Raw genomic sequence first — 19032 nt, forward strand, 5'->3', positions numbered from 1 at the left:
AGAAGGACCAACTGGCAAGGATTAATGATTCTGGATGACTACCTCTGGACTGTGCCCCTGGGCCAGCCAGGCCCTGGACTCCATTGTGGAGAACAAAGGGAAACAGAAGGGGTGCAGACCCTCAGGATACCCCAGGCCAGGTGGGGGTTAGGTGGAGGTGGACCTCCATGAATGGAACAACTAGAGGCAGATCAGGAACAGCGCCCAACTGCAGGGCTCAGCTTCCCAGGTTTAGGAGCCCAAGGTGGTTGGTGAGGGAAGACTTGCTGGAGAAGGCAGTCTGGAGTCAGCACCTGAAGGTGAGGGGCTGTGGCTCATTTACTCATTGTCAGCAGACATTTTCAGGGGTCCCCTATGCTCAGCTGCTGCCTAGTGCAAAAAGCAACATGGAGGGAGTCTTGAGCCAGCCCGGCCTGGCTGGGGCTTGGGTTAGGGCTTGGGTTACGTCAAGTAACTTCCTCTCTGTGGGTGTTGTTTCTTCATTTGTAAATGTCGCTGCTGCTGGAGCAGGTCGAATGACAATGACGAGGGGCTGGACTTAGCGGTTTTGAGCTGGAGTGGGATCTTAATTGGCACAGCAGAGGGGAGCTGGAGGGAGACAGGAGAAGCAGGGCAGAGTGGGGTGGTGGGGTGTTGAGGCTTGAGCTGGGCCCTTGGGGTAGAGGAGGAGGGGGAACCCCCCATTTTGTGGCCTTGGGTCCCTGCCCTCCTGGGGGTGGAGACTCAGGGATGTGTCACAGTAGCTGGAGGGCATACACCTCCAAACCAGGGCCAGGATTAGGGTACAGTTAGTGTGCCACTTGCCCTGGGCACCAAGTGTAAGGGGTGGGGATGGGCAAAAAGTTCAGTATTCAAGATAATATTTTTAAGCTGTATTTTTTAAAAATCAAAATAATTGAGAAAAATCTAAGGTAAGATACCAAAATTTTAAATAAAGAGGTTTACTATTGCCAATTCCTTCTTGGCCTCAGACTCCAGTAGGGCCCAGCTGGGCACTGCTCCAAACTTCTTTTTTCAAGGAGCTTCCTCCTCCAGGATGCCTTCCCTGACCCTCAGCCTGGTGAGGGCCCTTTGGGTTATTTTCATTGGCTGGATGGTGTCTGACCCCCTCTAGCCTGAGCTTCCTGGAGAGCCAGTCCAGGTCTCTGAGGTCAGGTTTGTGCTTCTAGTATCTTGAATGAGGTATCCTAGAGGGGTGTCAGGGTGGGTCCCTGCGTCTGACCTCGGTCTGAAGTCTTTAGTGCAGGAATAGGAACTTGAGGGAGGCCCCGGAGGAGTCTGACCCGTTCTCAGGGTTGGAAGTGGTTTCCTGTTTCCCAACTCTGGTCATTCCAGTAGCATGGCTGGGGACCCAGTCATTCACGTTGAGTCTTTAGAATGGGACCCAAGGTGGAACAGGCGCTCTCTTGGTGTTCATGATCACTTTTGAGAGGCAGGAAGCAGAGTGGCCAAGAATGCAGAGTTGGGAGCATCTGGTGGCATCATCTGGTGAGGGTCTGACTCTTGGTTTCGGCACCAAGTCTACTCGAGATTCTCTCCCTCTCCCCCTGTCTCTCCTGCTTGTGCTCGCTCTCTCTCTCAAATAAATAAATAAATCTTAAAAAAAAAAAAAAAAAGAATCCAGAGTTAGACTATGCAGGAGAAATGCATTGTGAGCCACAAGAGCAATTTAAAATTTTTTGAAATTAATTTTAATGTATTTAATCTAAATATCCTAAATAGTATACTTTCATCATATAATAAATAGAAACAATAGAGATGTTTTGTCTTCTTGGTTTTTGTACTAAATCTTCAAATTCCAGTGTGTACATTATACAGCACACCTCTTTATGTGGTGATGTCTTCAGGGCTCGTGGCCTTGTGGGGCTACCGCTGGTTACTGTATTAGAGCAGATCTAAGACTATATTCAAGCTGCCCCTTCCTAGCTGTGTAACTTTGGGCAAATTACTTAACTTCTCTGTGCCTCAGTTTCTTCATCTTCTACTGCGAGCTGTGTACCTCATAGGGTTGCTGTGAGGATTCAGGAAGTTAATAAAAACTGCTTAGATACCTGGTGTATAATGACTATTTAGGTTGTCTTTTATTAAAAAAAAAATGTCCACTGCCATTCTTTGCCAATTCTTTCTGAGGTACTAATTACCTGAAGTTTATTTTTAAAATGCTTTGAAGGGGCACCTGGGTGGTTCAGTCGTTAAGCGTCTGCCTTCAGCTCAGATCATGATTCTGTGGTCCTGGGATGGAGCCCCAGGTTGGGCTACCTGCTCAGCAGGGAGTCTGCTTCTCCCTCTCCCTCTGCCCTTCCACCTGCTTATGCGCTCTTTCTCTCTCTCTCTCTCAGATAAATTACTAAAATCTTCAAAAAAATACTTTTGAAACATATATCTACTTTAGCCCCATCCTAAGTAGCTGTAGAGTCTACTTAGATAAATACTTAGCTAGTACATTCAGATGGTCACAGGTGCACCCTGACCCCACCCTGTGGCAGGAAATGTGCTGTGGCCCATGGTGCCCGTCGACTCCCCACCCTCCTCACACGGTGGAGCCCAGGCCACCTGAGCTTGCTGGGGGCCTGCTCTCGGGAATGGCCAGTTCCTTTTCCTCCTGCCTGGTAATAGTCTCCTTTGGTCCCCCATGCATGTTTAGGAGCTGGGCCTCTGGGGTCTCACACCCGTGCCTCAGTTGCCCCCTCTGCCCTCACTCTACCCCGAGGCTTCTAGCCCCTGCTGAGAGTGTCATGTTTCCCCGCCCCCCACCCCTGCTCCCCACCTCTCACTGACAGGTTCAGCTTTGTAGTGGGAACTGCATCTGGCGACCCCCCCCCCCCCCCCCCCCCCCCCGCCCAGTCCTCCCTGCGGGTGGCGCAGGCAGGCCCAGCCATTCCCACCGCAGCCTGCCTCTGCACCGCCCAGCCTGGGGACCACACACCGGTCCAGGGAGGCCAGAGCATGGGAGGTCCTGACTCCTCTTCGCCATCTGTGCAGCCATTACCTGTCCGCCTCTTCCCTCCCAAGAGAAGGCCTTCCTCTGGCTTAACCTTCATGCCCCCCCCCCCCCCCGCTTCCATTAGACTCCCTGATCCCTTCCTTCTTCCCCTACCATCTACCCATCTCTTGCTTCCTTCCCTCTCTTCTAACTTCCCTTTTTCCTTCCCCTCTTTCTTCCTCTTCCTTTCCTTCTTCCTTCCTCCTCCTCCCGGCATCCAGCAGCTCAAATTGGTTCATGGACTTTCTCCCCCCTCCACCCCTGTTCCTTCCTTACAGATTCCACCGTGGACCAAGATGAGGAGCCATTCAGAGTAGCTGCTGCTCCTGGAAGGATCCCCAGTGTCCTGGGCAGCCGAGCGGGTGAGTTAGGAGGCAGGGGCTGGGGAGCTGGGTTGGGTGTGTTTGGCTAAGCCCCAACTTTGACGTGCAAGAGGTTTCATGGAGGCCAGAGCTCCCAGTTTTCATTTTGAAAATAGGCAGAGAGGCAGGAAGAGGGTGAGGTTAGAGAGCCTCCCAGAAGGGCTTTGAAGGGGTGGGTAGGGCAGGGACCAGCAGGTGGGTGGGCATTGTAGATCACATTCTCTTTTAAATTGTACTTAGTTTTTGGAAGGTGGTAGAAAAGTTGGAGGTAAGGAAACATACAGTGAGAGGTAACCCTCCTTCCTTGTCCTCACATCCGCTGGCTCTTCTCCCCCAAGGCAGGCTGGTTCTTTTCCCACAAGGCAGGCAGTTTCTTGTATACCCATCTGGGGTCATTCTTATGTATATGTATATACAGATGGACATATATGTACATTTTTTATTTAACCTAGATGTTTACATAACAAAACACTACTTTGCATATTATTTTTCCACCTAACAAATCCTTACTATCATTTTATATGAGCTTTGGAATCTGCCTACTGGTAATTTTGGGGGGATTGTGTTTTGTGCTGGTTATAGCTTAACCTGGGAAGAACTGATGTCTTCATAATGTGGAGAGCTGGTTTATCCTAGAACATCCAGCGTATTTCTCTTTGTGTCTTCCTTTTGGGGACAGCAGCCTTTTTGAAGAACTCATGTAGTTCAAAATGTAGGTCATTGATAAAGATGTAGAGTGAAAAGTCTCCCTCCCACCAGAGGTGGGTTTCCAAGAAAGCTGATGGAGCCTCCAAGGCCTGGGGAGGGGCCTAGACACTGTGTGCATGTGGTTTTGGAAATTTTTACAAAAGAAAGATATTTTTTGTTTTTCCAATTAAGTTTTTTTTTAAACAGATATGATGGATATAAAGCATTGTATTTTTAGGTGTACAACATAATGATTTGATATTTGTGTATATTATGAAACGATAAAGGTATTCTGATACCTTTTATTTTTCTTTTTACAAGAGGGGGGTGGAGGAGGGGCAGAGGGAGGGGGGGAGAGAATCTCAAGCAGGACTCCACACCCAGTACAGAACCCCCCACACAGGGCTCCATCTCAGGACTCTGAGATCATGACCTGAGCCGAGACCAGGCCTCAGACACTTAACCCACTGAGCTACCCAAGCGCCCCGAGTTTCTTCATTTTTTTAAGGCTGCTAAGTATTTTACTGTATGACTACACCATAATTTAGTTAACCGTTCCCTGTTTGGTGGGTATCTTGGTTATTTCCAATCTTTTGTTATTGTACACATCACTGGTGCCAGTCACCTTGGAAGACTGTAAGATAAGTAAGTGCCTAGGGGGTGGCTGGATCAAAAGGTGAAAGGGCTTGGGGTTTTCATAGATAGCTATTGTGGCTTTAATTGCCCTTCCCAGAGGTACCTCCCACTAGCTGGTAGGGGAATGCCTCACCGGGTCACCTCCTCGGGTCACCTCGTGGTGTGAGGAGGTTAAGTTAGTTTTCACATGCTTGAGAACCAGTTACATTTTCATTTTCCTCCACCTATTTCTTATTTCTAGGTGCTCTTCAGTTTTTAGGAAAATTGGTCGGTTCTGTGTCTGGGATATGGGAGGCATATGTCCTCTGACTTGTTGTTTATCTCTTGACTTTGTTTATGGTGCATTTTTATTATGCAGGAATGTTTGTTTTTTATATAGTGGAATATTTTACTCTTTACCTAACTGGGTTTGCATCATTTCCAAAAGGCTTTTGCCTCTCTGAGAAAATATTTTAAATCCTTTCATGGTTTTATTTTTTTATAATGAAATCTTTGATCTGCCTGTGATTTATTCTGGTGTAAGGTGTGAGGTAGGGAGACTAACTTTGTTTCCAGATTGTTCTGCAGCTGTCCCAACAATTTAATAATGCATCTTTTCTCCACTAGTTTGAAGATGTTACTTTTATTGGACACTAAATGATTTTATGTATTTAGATCTATTTTTGAACTTTCTGTTTTGTTTGATTCATCTGTTCCAGATGCTGGTAACATGTACTATTTTAATTACTATGGCTTTATATGTTTTAATATGTGGTGAGGCTGGTTCCCACCCTTTACCCTTCTTACCCCCCACACCCTGCTTCTAGAATTTTCCTGGCTCTTTCTGCTTGTTTACTTTTCCGCATGAATTTTCAGATTTGGTTGTCTAGGTGCCCTCCCCCCTTTTCCAGAACTTTGTATGTATTTAATAGAATTGTGCATATTTATAAATTAACTGAGAATTACTATCTTCATGGTGCTTTCTACCCAGGAGCATACCATGTCTTTCCATTTGTCTAGGTCTCTTCTTTTTGCCTCTTCCTACAGATCTCACATCTCGCACAATTCTTTTTATGTTTCTTCTTAGTGTTTTAGGTTTTATAATGCTGTTGTAAAGGAGGCTCTTCCTCCTGGTTCCTACCTGGTTATTGCCTATAAATATTCATTCTGTTCTGTTAGCTTTGAATCCAGCTCACTTGCTATATTCTTAAATTTTTAATCCCATGATTAATAATAATCACTCATGAAATGGATATCCTTGTTTCATGCCTGACTTTAACGGAAATTTTTTCCAGTGTTTTCCCATGAAGCAAGGTGCTGATTTTTAGTTTAAGGAAGTATCGATATATTTCTATTTTAGTAAGATTTTTGTTAAGTACACTGGACGTTGTGCTTTGTCATTTGCTTCTTTGATATGTGTAGAGATGATCTGGTGAATTGCTGTTTTGATTTACTAATATCCTTCTCTCTGTGTCATCTGTCTCTTGCCTCTTGCCAGGCCAGGAGTTCTGGAGTGCAGGCGTGGGACCTGAGTCCCTATCGCCCAGGGCAGGCTCTCTCCAATAAACAAATGAGGGGATGGCCTTTCCTATACATTAACCCCTTTGGTGGTGAGAGGGGTGATTCATTCACAGGGCCAGGACCCCAGAGGCTGGGTGATGCTGGCTTCACTTAATTCCTGGAGCATTCTGCTTCCTCCAGGGGCATGGAGAGGGGATGAAGCTCAATCCCTACATGGGGCCTGCAGGGAGACTAGCAACCCCACCCATACTTGCTAAGCCCCTGGGCCTGGCCATCAGCTGGGAACTGGTGCTTCAGAAGGAACTGGGCCCTTGCCCAGGTCCTGCAGAGGGCAGTAGACACAGCCATTGGCCAGCCTTGCAGCAGTGGCCCTGGCTGTAGATAGGGCTTAGGGGTGGTACCAACTCTGGAGGTCCTGGAGGGCTTCCTGCAGGAGATGTGAGCTGGATGCTAGGAGGCTGCAGGAATGGGGGTGGCGGGTTTCAGGCAGAGAGAAAAGGCTGTGTGTTCAGGGACCTGGCAGTATCTGGCCTTGCCGGCACACGGGGCACCAGGGAGAAAGCTTAAGGACAGAGCTTGACCCCATGGCGTGGGAGAGCCACAGAGGGTTGCTAATCAGGAAACTAGGGCTGGGAAACTAGGGCTGGGCAGCTTTGCCTCTCACCTGTGCCTGTCTTTCTGTTGCAGGTCTGGACAGGGCCCCGCTGGCTGGCCTCTGCTAGCAGGAACCATGGCGGAGGCCCGGGATGTAGCGCTGTCTGTGACTGAGTGGCTGAGGGCGCTGCACCTAGAGCAGTACGCCGGGCTCTTCGAGCAGCACGGACTGGTGTGGGCCACGGAGTGCCAAGGCCTCAGTGATGCCCGCCTGCTGGACATGGGCATGCTGCTCCCTGGTCACCGCCGCCGCATCCTGGCAGGCCTGCTGCGCACCCACACACCCCCCACCCCTGCACCCCGCCCCAGCCCGCGGCCTGTGCCCATGAAGCGGCACGTCTTCCGCTCACCGCCTGCGCCCGCCGCCCCTCCTGCCGCGCCAGCGCCCGTGGAGCCAGAGCCCAAGGCTGGAGAGGAAGAGGGGTTGCCCACTGCCCCCCCCATCCCACCCCGGAGGAGCTGCCTGCCACCTGCCTGCTTCTCCGCCCCACTTGCAGCAGTCCCAGACCCTGCGCTGCCCCCGCTGCCTGCCAAGCGCCACTTGGCAGAGTTAAGTGTTCCACCCGTGCCCCCCCGCACGGGGCCCCCACGCCTGCTAGTGAGGTGAGTGGGTGCCATCTGTGGTGGGAGGCGCCTTGGTCAAGGATCCTAGAAAGCGGAGGGGGCATTTGTGGCCTTCGGCCCTGGGGAAGGAAGGCTCCCTCAGTGGAGGGAACGGCCTGTGTAAAGCTCGGAGGTGGGAGGCACGGTCAGCGGGTGCACTCTGAGAAGACTGGAGCTAAACTGCTGGGTGAGTGAGGGTGAGGCTTGCGGCTGGCCCTGGTGGGACATTCTGTGAAGGCCAGGTGGGAAGCCAGGAAGGTTTCAAGCAGAACGATCCGATAAAAGCTGAATACTAATAAGATGACTAGGGGCTGGTGAGGCTGGTGGAGGAGGAGGCTGGGTGACAAGTGACAGGTCCCAGGCTCTCAGGAGAGGCCCCCACTTGGGCTGTGCTAATAAGGTTGGAGAGAAGTAGGCAGATTGGAGTGAGAGGTTGGCCCTGGAATGGGTGAACCTTGGGCATGGCCTAGACATAAGCAGAGATGGCACAGGTTGCTACATAGAATCCATGATTCCATCTTGGGTGGAGAGTGGTGCCATTCCTAATCGGGGGATCCAGGGAGAGAAGTGTACCCAGAGAGGAAGGCTGGAGTTCTGTTTAGGGCCTGGTCAGTATGAGATGCTGGGAGATGGGAGTACATTCCAAGTCAGTAGGTAGCATGTGGAGGAAACAGTCTAGGATGATGAGCTTGCCGCCCCGGGGGCGGGGGGCAGGAATTGCCCTGGGCCTGGTGCTTGTGCTCCTGTCTTCCCCCTCTTCACTGCTCCAGCCACATGTCCCCAGATCCTAGGGACACCTCTCAGGCTGCAGCCTACACACTCTCCCTCCTCGTCAGAATTGTTTTCCCCTTTCCTGGTCCCCATACTCCTCCGTTTCCTTGAGTTCCCTCCTACTTCTGTGGATGGCCTATTTTAACCTCCTTCACATATGCCTTCCCTTCTTGCCATTTGCTGGGATGCCCATCTGGGAGGGAGCATCCCCAGCTGGTGCTGGATATGTGTTCACGTGTGTAATGGAGATGACTGCAGTACTTGGACCCAGGTCAGCCTAATCTGGGAAGGCTTCTTGGAGGAGGAAGGGATGGGTATAGGGAGATCTCCCTTTCCCTATTCTTGGGCACTGTGCTGGGTGCTTCATTTACACGATCTTGTTTGATTCCTGCTCACATCTTCTGGGGGATTTGTGTCCTGTTTTCAAGTAGGGAAACCGAGGCTCAGAAAATGGAGAGGAGCACTAACTGGATCCATGTCGAGTGCGTGCTCGGGGAGCTCCTATGGGAGGGTCCAGGAGGTTTTTCCCACCCAGAAGAGGGCTCTGATAGTAAGGGGGCCTTGAAGGCCAAGCCAGGGCTGTGGTGTTTTGAGGTTTGATTGCTGGAAGCACAAAAAGGGTTTTTGGCTTTCCTGAGTTTACACAACTAGGAATGGTACTAGGTATACCCCTAGGAGCTTGGCGCACAGTGTAGATTGGAGTTTTCTGGAGCCTTTATGCCCTCTAGTGGCCATTCTTATACATGCATGAACCGTTTTTTTCTTTTTTAATTTTATTTTTAAAGATTTTATTTATTTGAGAGAGAAAGCGTGCTTGAGAGAGCATGAGGTGGGTAAGAACGGGGGCACGAGTGGGGTGGGGGAGGGGCGGAGGGAAAGGGAAAAGCAGGCTCCCCCTATCCCCAGCAGAGGGCCTGACCTGGGGCTTGATCTCAGGACCCCGGGATCACGACCTGAGCAGGAGGCAGAAGCTTAACAATTGAGCCACCTAGGCATCCCTCTCCATTTCTGTTTCCTTTCATTCCATCATCATGGAGGGGGCTGAGAGAGAGAGAGAGAGCATAGGTCTCTGTGTGTGTGTGTGTGTGTGTCTTTGTGAGTCTGTGTCTGTCCATCTGTCTCTAGGGATAGGAATAGGTGAACAAGGACAGGAGACAGGACCCTGTCCATTAGAAGCTTAGGAGGCAAACCTCCCATTGAGGGAATGGAGACCTGGATTCCTGTATCGGAGGCAGAATACCTGGGGCAGGCCCAGCTAGCTGTGTGACTGATGGCCAGTGGCCCCTCTGGGCCTGTTTCTCTACTGGGTATCCTCCTTAGCCCTCCATGGCCCTCCTGGTACCAACGTCTGCGGACAGGAGACTTGTTCAGTAGAGCAAGCGTCCTGTCTATGCCCCAGAGTACCAGCCCCCACTCTTCAGAGTTTCATTCTGAACTTAGTCACTTAGCTGACCTGTGGGGCAGACCAGGCCTCCATGCTCAGGAGTCTGGCCCCTTATAGCTAGAGGACCCAAATTTCATTCCATGGTGAGAGAATTTGTCGATAATTATCCTTTACAATTTGGGCTGTTTCTTCAGACAGAGTGTGATGGGAGGTGAGCTGCCAAGCCTGGCTTCCTTGTCCTGGGGTCTTTGACATTTGGAACAGTGGACATCTCCAGGTCTTAGCACCCTGCCTTCCAGGGCATACAAAATCTTCAAAGCCCAGTGGCAGAAAAACTCACTGCAGATGGAGCTTCATGTGTGTGTAACAGCTAGAGGCTGGGCTGGAGCCTGACCGCTCTCCCTCACAGCCCCTTCCTCTGGACCACAGGCACCATGGGGCACGGCAGAAGGCGATTCAACCCGGCCTGCTCCTGTCCCCTTTGTAGAAGTCCCTTCTTCCTGATGTGGCCTTTGGGTCCTTGCTTGCACCCTTGAGTGACAGGAGTCTCACTCTCTGAATCTTAGGACCTCTTATGCCAGTTCACGAGGTCACCGAGTGAGTACTTCTGCCAGCCTCAAGCCCATCACCAGCCTCCCCAGCGAGATCTGGGGTTATCTGCTGTGTGTGCATGTGTGTACTGGCTGGACATGGGAGGGCATGCCTAGCCAGCATGTAAGTGGGCACCCCTAGGTGTGTGTGTTTGTATAAGCTGTGAAGGTAGTAGTATGTCTGTGTATTTACACTTCTGCACCAGTTTTCAGGGAGGCCGTATGTGGTCCCCGTATGTCCGCAGGAGTGGGGACTTAAGCGGTTTCACTGCTTACTTGCTCGCGGTGGTGTGTGCGTATTTGAATTCCTCAGGGCCCGTGTGCACACCTCCACGGGCCCATGTGTGCTGGCGTGCTGGGACCTCCAATGGCGTGATTCCGTTTGTGCGTGCATGTGCTGTGGGTAGTGAATTGGCACATGTGTTATTTGTACCCTCCTGGGCATGAGCCAGTGTGTATCCACATGCTGCCCAACCCACTAGTGTCGGCTCCATGAGGGCCTGGATTCTGGTGGGTTCTGTTTACTGCTGTATCACCAATACCGGCAACTGTGCCGGGTGCCTAACGCGCCCTCTGGAAGTATTTGTTGTGTGCATGAATAGATTAAGACTGACCGAGTCTCAGTGCTGCCCAGTGCTGGCACGGTTGCCACCCACGTGGACTCAGCACCAAGAGTGCCCTCAGCCCACGCTGGACATTAGACAATAGGGTTAAGCGCCCCAAGCTCACCACCCCATATCCCTTCCCACCAAGCGACCTGTATCACCCTAGACATCTCAGGAAGGCGGCAGAGGCCTTCAAGGAGGCAGGCAGCCAATGAGCAGGGACAGGCTTGCCACCTCCCTGCCCCAACTGGGTCAGGACTCTCACAAGGCTCACGTGCTGGCTGGCCTGGAAGGACCCTACTTTATCCCTCCAAGACTCTGTATCCCCCACCATTATTAAAAGCCTGGGATAGGAAACTTGTTGATGAGTCCAGAGATAAGGAGAAACTTGCCCAGAGTCACACAGCCCAGCAGAGTAGAAGCCAGTGTTCAGACCCTGCCTCCTGGCCTGGGGCCCAGTCTACTCAGCTCCAGGTACCACAGATGTGACTCCTCTGAGTCCGTTTCCCTGAATGGTAGAGGGGTCTTCTCAGATCCAGAGTTCCAGGGTCCCTCCACAGAGCCCCTATCAGGTGGTGCTAGGCCTCAGTTTCCTCCTCTGATACCTCCCCAGATGCCTAGAGATACCTCCAAAGAGGGAGTATTTGCCCAGAGTGGGCAGCTACCAGCTGGGATCACACTGCACAGCCTCCCACCTGTGCTCCTGCCTGCCCTGCAGCCCAGCCAATCCCTGGTCTTCCTGAAGGCTTATCACTTGTTGCTGGGGCAGAACTTGCTCCCTTCAAAGAGCCTCTTTCCCAGCCTCTTAGGGCCTCCTGTGGGGTGGAGAGGGGCCAGCCAAAGCTAGGGCTTCCTGAGGATCTACTCTGCAGGCCCTGCTAGACAGCAGTGTGGTGGCTTGTCCCATTCCAACTTGGGGAGTGTGGGGGCAGGCCGGGGGCAGGGAGGAAGTGTCTGCCCCAGGGGATTCTGGGTGACTTTTCTCTTTCTCAGTGTTTTCAGGAAGTGTGTTTATTGGCCAGGGCGGCAGGGGGTGGGGGAGGTGGAGAGCAGGAAACCAAGGGGAGCCAGAGCTGGATGTACACACACACACACACACACACACACACTCTCACACTCACTCTTGGACAGAATCACTTTTACACAGAAACACGCACTCAGACAAGTGATCACAGCCACACAGAGCGGTACCTGGACCCCGACACAGCCTCCGACACACCCGGGGAACAGAGGCCTGGCTGTCTGCCAGACCAGCCCTGCTCAGACAGGCTGCCTGGTCAGGCACATAGCGCTGTCGAGCGGAGCTGTGCGAGTCCTCTGGCCCAGGACCTGGTGGACATCTGAGGGTGAGCAAGGGGCAGCTTTGGGCTGGGCTATCAGCAGAGTATGGGGAGGGAGGCTCCTTTCTGAGGGTCTTTCTGTCCCCTCTGGGCAGGGTTTTCTGTGGTACTCCCTCTGCCCCTCCATTTTTTGTTCTCAGAATTTTCTCTCCTCTTTCACTTTCTCCACATCTTGTTTTTCTCTTGTCCTTTCCTTTTTTCCCCTTCTTTTTTCCGTCCCTCAACCCTGGGCTTTTCAGGCCTACATCTTCCCATAGATCTGTCTCCTGGGCCCGCTGGAAGCCCATGGTGCCTGAGGGACTGTCTCTCTGGCCTCTGTGGGTGTCTGCCCTTCAGGAACCCAGTGCTGATCTCATCCTGGCTTTTCTCGCTATCCAGTACAAAGGTGTTGTGGCTCTAAGCAGCTCTTACCTGAACCCGTTTGCCCTCGCACTGAGTCCAGGGTAATAGGGAGACCTACCGAGGGCTGGCACTTAGTTGGTTTGGTTCCTCCCCGATTTCCCCAGGGCCAATAGAGGGGTGGGTCCCTATGATGTTGGGAGGCTGGGCTCGCCATCCCTCCCCGCAGTTGCTGTGGACCCCTCATGAGCTCAACAACCCTGTGCTTGGGTCCCTGGGGACGTAGAGATACCTCTCACTAGCTCCTGCCTGTGCATCCCATCCTGCCCTGTGCCCTTGCGTCATCTTTCCACAGGGCACAGCAGACACCTACCTGTACTTTCTCCTCCTGCCAGAACAGCCTTGAACTGGGTACTCAAGATGCGGGGGACAGGGTCCATATGGTCTCGGGCTCCCTTAGGGATGACCTTCTTTGCCCCAGAATCCTCAGGCATCAGCACAGGGCCAGAGCCAGGAAGCATGAAGAGCCATGGGAGAGCTGGGCCTCTGCCTCCTCCTGTCCACAACAGGACAGCTTGCCTGTGGAAAGCTCAGTGTAGGCCTGGGGGCACACCTGCCATGAAGAGCCCAACAGGCTGTGTGAGCTCAGCAGAAGGAGCAGTTGAGTTCCTAGAGGCATGTCCTGAGCACAATGGAGCGGATGATCTAGATCTAGATCATTGTAAGGATTAAATGAAAAGGACTCCAGGAAGAATGCTTAGCACATAGTTGACGCTTAGTAAGTGGTAGCTGTCATTCCAGGGAGAAGTGCTAAGAGCTGAGCGAGCCTTGGTTGTGAGGGTGGATGCCAGGTTAATGGGGCGTTGCTCTGTGGAGGGTAACCACTGCCCTTCTCCAGTGATCAGGATGTGAGTGGGGTGCTGGCCATTCAGTCACAACATGCACTGTCCAAGTCCCCCATCTGTGTTGGGCGTTGTCATGGCCTGGCAAGAGATAGGCTTGGGGGGAATCACAGCATACGCAAGGGCTGAGTACCTATAAGCAAGAGGAAGCCCAGGAAGGGCTTTCCATGTTGTGACCTGGGCACAACGAACAGAACAGAAGCAGGAGAGTGCTGGAGGGGTTGACCTTTGGTTCTCATGATGGAGAAGGAAAGACGAAGCAGCCGCGGAGGAAGCAAGAAGCACAGGAGTGAGGCCTGAGCCCTGTGTAGCCAGAGCATAAATGAGGAAGTGGACAGCTAGGAAGGTTTGCCTCCATGGGAAGGGGAGGTCAGGGTAAGAGACAGAGGTGGTCAGATCAGTGGGCCTCATCCTGCCTCTTGGCCCCGCTGGTGAGAGCCCAGGGATTGAGATTCGGCTGGATCCCTCCAAGTCCTGTGTGACACTTTCCGGGGATGGTCCTGAATCCAAGATAGGGTGTGGCCCTGGGTCCTTGGTCCTCCAAGGTCAGTGCAGTGAAGCAAACATTGACAGACACAACTATCCTGAATGATCACAAGTGTGGAGACTGGAGGAGCCCCAAGGAGGTCCCAGCACAGCCTAAAGCCTGAGAGGAGGCACAAAATGAAGGGGAAGGATGTACAGTGTGGACAGGGAAGGGACAGATGGGGGGAGCCACATACGCAGATGCCTGGTAATACACGTTTATGGGGTACAGCTCAGGCAGGCATGGCTGGAATATAAGGAATGGATGAGTTCAAGGCCAGCCCGAGGTATTCAGACTACCCTGCTCTATTGGCCCATCTGTCCTTATGGTGAAGCCTGGCTCCTTTGGCCAGAGGTTGATAATAGACAAAAAGCTCGGAAGGGAGAGCAGGGGACCGCCATGGGGGAGGAGGCTGTGAAGCAGGTTCTTGGCTCAGCCTCCTCCATCACAGCCAGAGTGGAAAACTTGTCCTGATGAACTGTGGGGATGGCTTTCCTTGCTGAATTGTCAGTAAGCCTGGAAGTAGATCAGACAGGAAACTGAGGCTCAGAAGTAAAGCAGTTTGCTTTGTAAGGTCAAAGACTGACTAGAGTCAAGCTGGGATTTGAGTGGGTTGAGCCAGCTCTGCCAGGTTCCAAAGCTTGGTCTCTTAGCAAGACTGACCACACGTCTCATTTCACCAGGACAGGCCCTGTTTTACCTGTTGCTGTGACATAGTTACTGACAGTATAGACTGTCAGCTATTGTGGTTTATGCAATTTTTTAAAAAAAATACTGGGGCGCCTGGGTGGCTCAGTGGGTTGAGCCGCTGTCTTCGGCTTGGGTCATGATCCCAGGGTCCTGGGATCGAGCCCCGCGTTGGGCTCTCTGCTCAGCAGGGAGCCTGCTTCCTCCTCTCTCTCTCTCTGCCTGCCTCTCTGCCTACTTGTGATCTCTCTCTGCCAAATAAATAAATAAAATCTTTAAAAAATATACATATATACAGTTAATTGTATGGTCACTCTATTCTTCCCCATTCTGACTTGGGACCCTCATATCCCCAAGCCCTCACCTTGAAGGTTGGCTGTGTGTATTTGCCCCAGTTCAGTAAAATGAACCTTCTCAGGCTGCAGTCACATGCCAAGGCAAATCAGCCTCTGCCCCTGTCCAGGAGTGGCCCAGGTTGGCTTCAGGCATAATGGGGGTAGCAGATGTGTCTGCATGTCACTTGGACAAAAGAGAAAGGGTCTGAAAAAACAGGGGAGCCAGCAGGGGCAGAGGTGGGCAGGTGGAGGCCCGCTGAGGTCAGGCTCATTGAGCTGTGTTCTTAGGTACATGTGGGCTTTCCATGGGCTGAGATGGTAGGGAGAGGGTGGTGATGCCGAAGCAAGCGATGTAGGCAAGGTTTGGAGGGGAGGCCACTGTGCACGTGCTCATGTTTGTGGCTCAGGGTTGTGGCCAGTCTTCTGGCCTAATGTGGCAGAGGTCAATGGGAAATGGCCCAGCTGGGCCTCAGGTACAGATTGGAGCTGAGGTGGCCCTTAGGGTTGCCGGCACTGAGTGGCCAGGATCCCAACTGGGGTGGGAGCACTCTTCAGGCACTCCCTTCCTCTGGGGTTTTCCCACTATACTGTGCCTTCCGGATACCACTTCTCCTTTCCTGGCCTGGCCCTGACTCAGCATGGCTCTGTCCGCTGTGGTAGGCAGGCGGGGGTCAGCCAGGAAGATTTCTGGAAGAAGTGGCTAGATAGAGGCTTAGAGGTCCATTGGGGCGGGGGTCCCCTCCTCTTGCTTCCACTTGCTTGGCACATAACCGTTTGCCTGCAAAAACCATGCTGGAGGAGGAGCTGTTTGCACTGTTCCCCTTTCCCTTTTTGCCATGGTCACAACAGCCATCAGAGCTGTGGTCGCGTGCCCTCTTGGATGGCAACTTGGGAGCTGCCCACATCCTGAGCTGGGTGGCCAGTGTAAGGAGGCAGGCCTCAGAGAAGCTCTCAGATCCTGACCGTGGCCTCATTTGACCCTGTGGTGGAGTTTGCCAGTTGTGGTACTAGGGTACAAATCCCAGCTGTGGGATCCAGGACAAATTACTTTGTGTCTCTGTGCCTCAGTTTCCTCATCTATACAGTGGGGATAACAGTCAGCCATACCTTATAGAGCCCTTGTGAGAAGTAAATGAATGAAGCCACGTAAAGTGCTTGGAAGACAACTGGGAATATATACACATATACAATACTAAAAAGAATTAATTAATCTATGTCTTCATTTATTTATTCATCCCTGAGTTCTGGGCATGCAGTAGGGAAGATGGTAGGTGTGGCACCTGCCTTAGGGAACCCACGGGCCAGGGAGATAGGCCTCAGATGGGCAGACAGTCAGGACAGTGATGGGGGGCCCGTTGCTTCTTTAGCTCTGAGGATGCTCTGCTGCTCGGCATTGAAGGGGCGGAGCCTGTCCCCACCTCCTCTGGGTCAGTCTGACTGGCACTGGCCTTGAAGCCTGGACTTCTGCTCCCAGCTGATCACAGGCCAGGCCCCAGGGGCCCCTCCTGCTTGGGGTCTGGGAGGCTATGTGTGATAGATAATTCCGGATATTGCAGCTGACCAGCTGGGGTCACACCCTTGGACCTGTGAGTACTTACTTAGTCTCTAGGTTTTCCTTCCCCCTTTCATTCTCTTTTCTCTCAACCATGATGGCCAACCTATCCACCTACCCTTCTCTCCACCCCCCCACCCATCCATTCAGCCATTTATTTTTTCTGTCATCTGTCCACTCGGTCATCTGCCCGCTTAGCCGCCCACTCAGCATGCCCTTGTTGCTGACTTGGCCACTTCCTGTGCTGGGCTGTGGTGGTAAAGAATCAAGTCTGAGGCTGCCCCTGGCCTAGAGAGACTCAGGGTCAAGGAGGGGAGACATATGGTGTGGTGCCCACCTGGGGGTCTTCTTAGGTCCAGCTAAACATAAAGGCTCTCAAGAGTACCATAGACCCACCTGGCATCAAATTCCCCCAGAAGCACTTAGGGAGGGAAGGGCTGGCCATCAGGGTCGTGGCCACTCTTCCTCTGCTGCGGGGTCATGGTCGCAGTCAGTCCCCCTGTTCACACAGCCATCCGGGAGCCATTCTCTGTGACTGCCCAGGAGAGCGCACAGGGGTAGGGAACCGACATTCCTGACAGATAGGTGTGAGAGCCACCCTTAAACATCTTGACTCAAGTGTCCAGTATGTCCTCTAACGACCCCACAGGTGTGGTTTCAGGTTCCCGCATGGGATGTGGCCAGTGACATGCCAGCCCCCTCAGGGAAGACCAAAGCTCCAGCTTCTCCCCCAGGTGGAGAGCCCACCTGCAGTTTCTGGTCTAGGTACACTGCCTCACTCAGGCCACTCTTGTCCAAGGCAGTGTCGCCAAGGGGCACGGTTGACACACCAGCTGCTGCGGGTTTCTGGGGGAGTGTGAGAAAGATCAGTGCAGGTCGGATTCTTTCTGCACACACAGAGAAGAGATGATTAGAGGACAGGGTGATAGGGAAACAGGCATCTGTGCTAGGAGTGTGGTTCTCTGGTGGAGTCAGGGTTCAGGTCCTGGCTCAGCTGCTGGCAGGACGCTGGGTACAGTGGACGGAACTACTTTAATACATGTGATTCGCAGTGATTGGTGGTATCAATCCCCTTGTAATAGAGGGGAAGATGGGCAGGGTCTGTGGGAGTGTGAGAGAAGGCTCAGGAAAGACTTGCAGGGAAGCAGAACTTAAGTTTGGAGTTAAAGGACAAGAGGATGTTCTCTTGTCAGAGCCCGAGAGGAAGGGGTTCCTAGAGAAGACAACAGCAGGAACAAAGGCCTGGCATCATGATCATCCCCCAGCCCTTGCTTGCTTTTGCGATAGACATGCTTTGCTAATCACTGCCAGGAACACTGGGGCAATACCAGGCTGAAAATAACCAGTGAGACAAGTTGCTCACCCACTCTGATGTTCCTCCTTGGCCCCTGCCAGACGCCGGCTGAGACAGTGGGTGGGGCCAGGCTTCTGGGGCTTAGGTGTCCTGTTCCAGCTGTGTGGGCACACAGCATGCCTCGTCTTGGTTAATTCTCCAAACACCCTGTCAGGTCATTGACATAGTCCCTGCTCTACAGAAGAGGAAACAGGCTCAGAGATGCTGAGTGCTTTCCCTTGGACACACAGGATCGAGGACTGAGGCGGGGTCAAACTCGTATCCAATGTCAAAGCCAGGAGACACTCAGCCTGTAGGAAGCAGTGGATCTCTGCAGAGACAGATACACAGAGCATTGTGGCTGTGGGAGCCCAAGGGGCCCTGAACCTGGCCCTGGAGTTGGAGAAGGGTGGTGATAGCAGAGATGAGGGGCTGGTATGCAGGAGAAGTGGGGTGGGCAGAAAGTGTTAGCAAGGGTGTGTAGAAGAAGGAACCCTCATGCGCTGGTGATGAGAATGCAAATTGGTGCAGCCACTGTGGAAAACAGAAGGGAGCCTCCTCAAATAAATAAATAAATAAATAAATAAATAAATAAATAATAAAGAACTACCATATAATCCAGTAATTCCACTGCTGAGTATTTACCCAAAGGAAATGAAAACACCAATTCAATAAAGTAGATGCAAAAAAAAAAAAAAAAAAAAGAAAAAAGAAAAAGTAGATGCAGACCTGTTTATTGTAGAATTGTTTATAATAGCCAACATATGGAAGTAACCTATGTGTCCCTCAATAGATGAATAGAGAAGATGTAGTGTTGTGTGTGTGTGTGGTGTGTTTACAATGGGATATTACTCAGCCATAAAAAAGAATGAGATCTTGCCATGTACAACAACGTGGATGGACCTAGACACTGTGATGCTAAGTGAAATAAGTTAGAGAAAGACGAATAAAATACGCTTTCACTCATAGGTGGAATTTAAGAAACAAAACAAATAACAAAAAAAAGAAGCAAAAAAAACAGGGCTTACATACGGAGAACAAAGTGGTAGTTGCTAGAGGGGATAAGCATTGGGGGGTGGTAGGGGGTATAGGTGAAGGAGAAAGGGGGTACACTTACTGTGATGAGCACTGAGAAACGTGTAGAGTTGGTGTATCATCGTATTGTATACCTGAAACTATAATGCTGTATGGTAATTGTACTGGAATTTAAAAAAATAGAGGGGCATGGTGGGATCAGGTGAGT

General features: G+C 51.8%; 1 protein-coding gene across 7 annotated transcripts in view; it reads left to right on the forward strand.

The window, feature by feature from the left end:
- ARAP1 (ArfGAP with RhoGAP domain, ankyrin repeat and PH domain 1) overlaps positions 1–19032 on the forward strand; it is a 62324-nt gene that overhangs the window by 13922 nt on the left and 29370 nt on the right. For 5 of the 7 annotated variants that reach the window (XM_059133432.1, XM_059133449.1, XM_059133459.1 and 2 more), the window contains exons 2-3: positions 3262–3345; positions 6856–7425. In XM_059133432.1, the coding sequence (XP_058989415.1) occupies positions 6899–7425 (527 nt within the window). In that variant the 5' untranslated portion in view covers positions 3262–3345; positions 6856–6898. Of the gene's footprint in view, positions 1–3261; positions 3346–6855; positions 7426–11800; positions 12122–19032 lie in introns of those variants that run through there. The other 2 variants (XM_059133476.1, XM_059133482.1) reach the window with 1 other exon arrangement.

This window comes from Mustela lutreola, chromosome 1 (assembly GCF_030435805.1).
Source record: "Mustela lutreola isolate mMusLut2 chromosome 1, mMusLut2.pri, whole genome shotgun sequence".
Lineage (NCBI taxonomy): Eukaryota > Metazoa > Chordata > Mammalia > Carnivora > Mustelidae > Mustela > Mustela lutreola.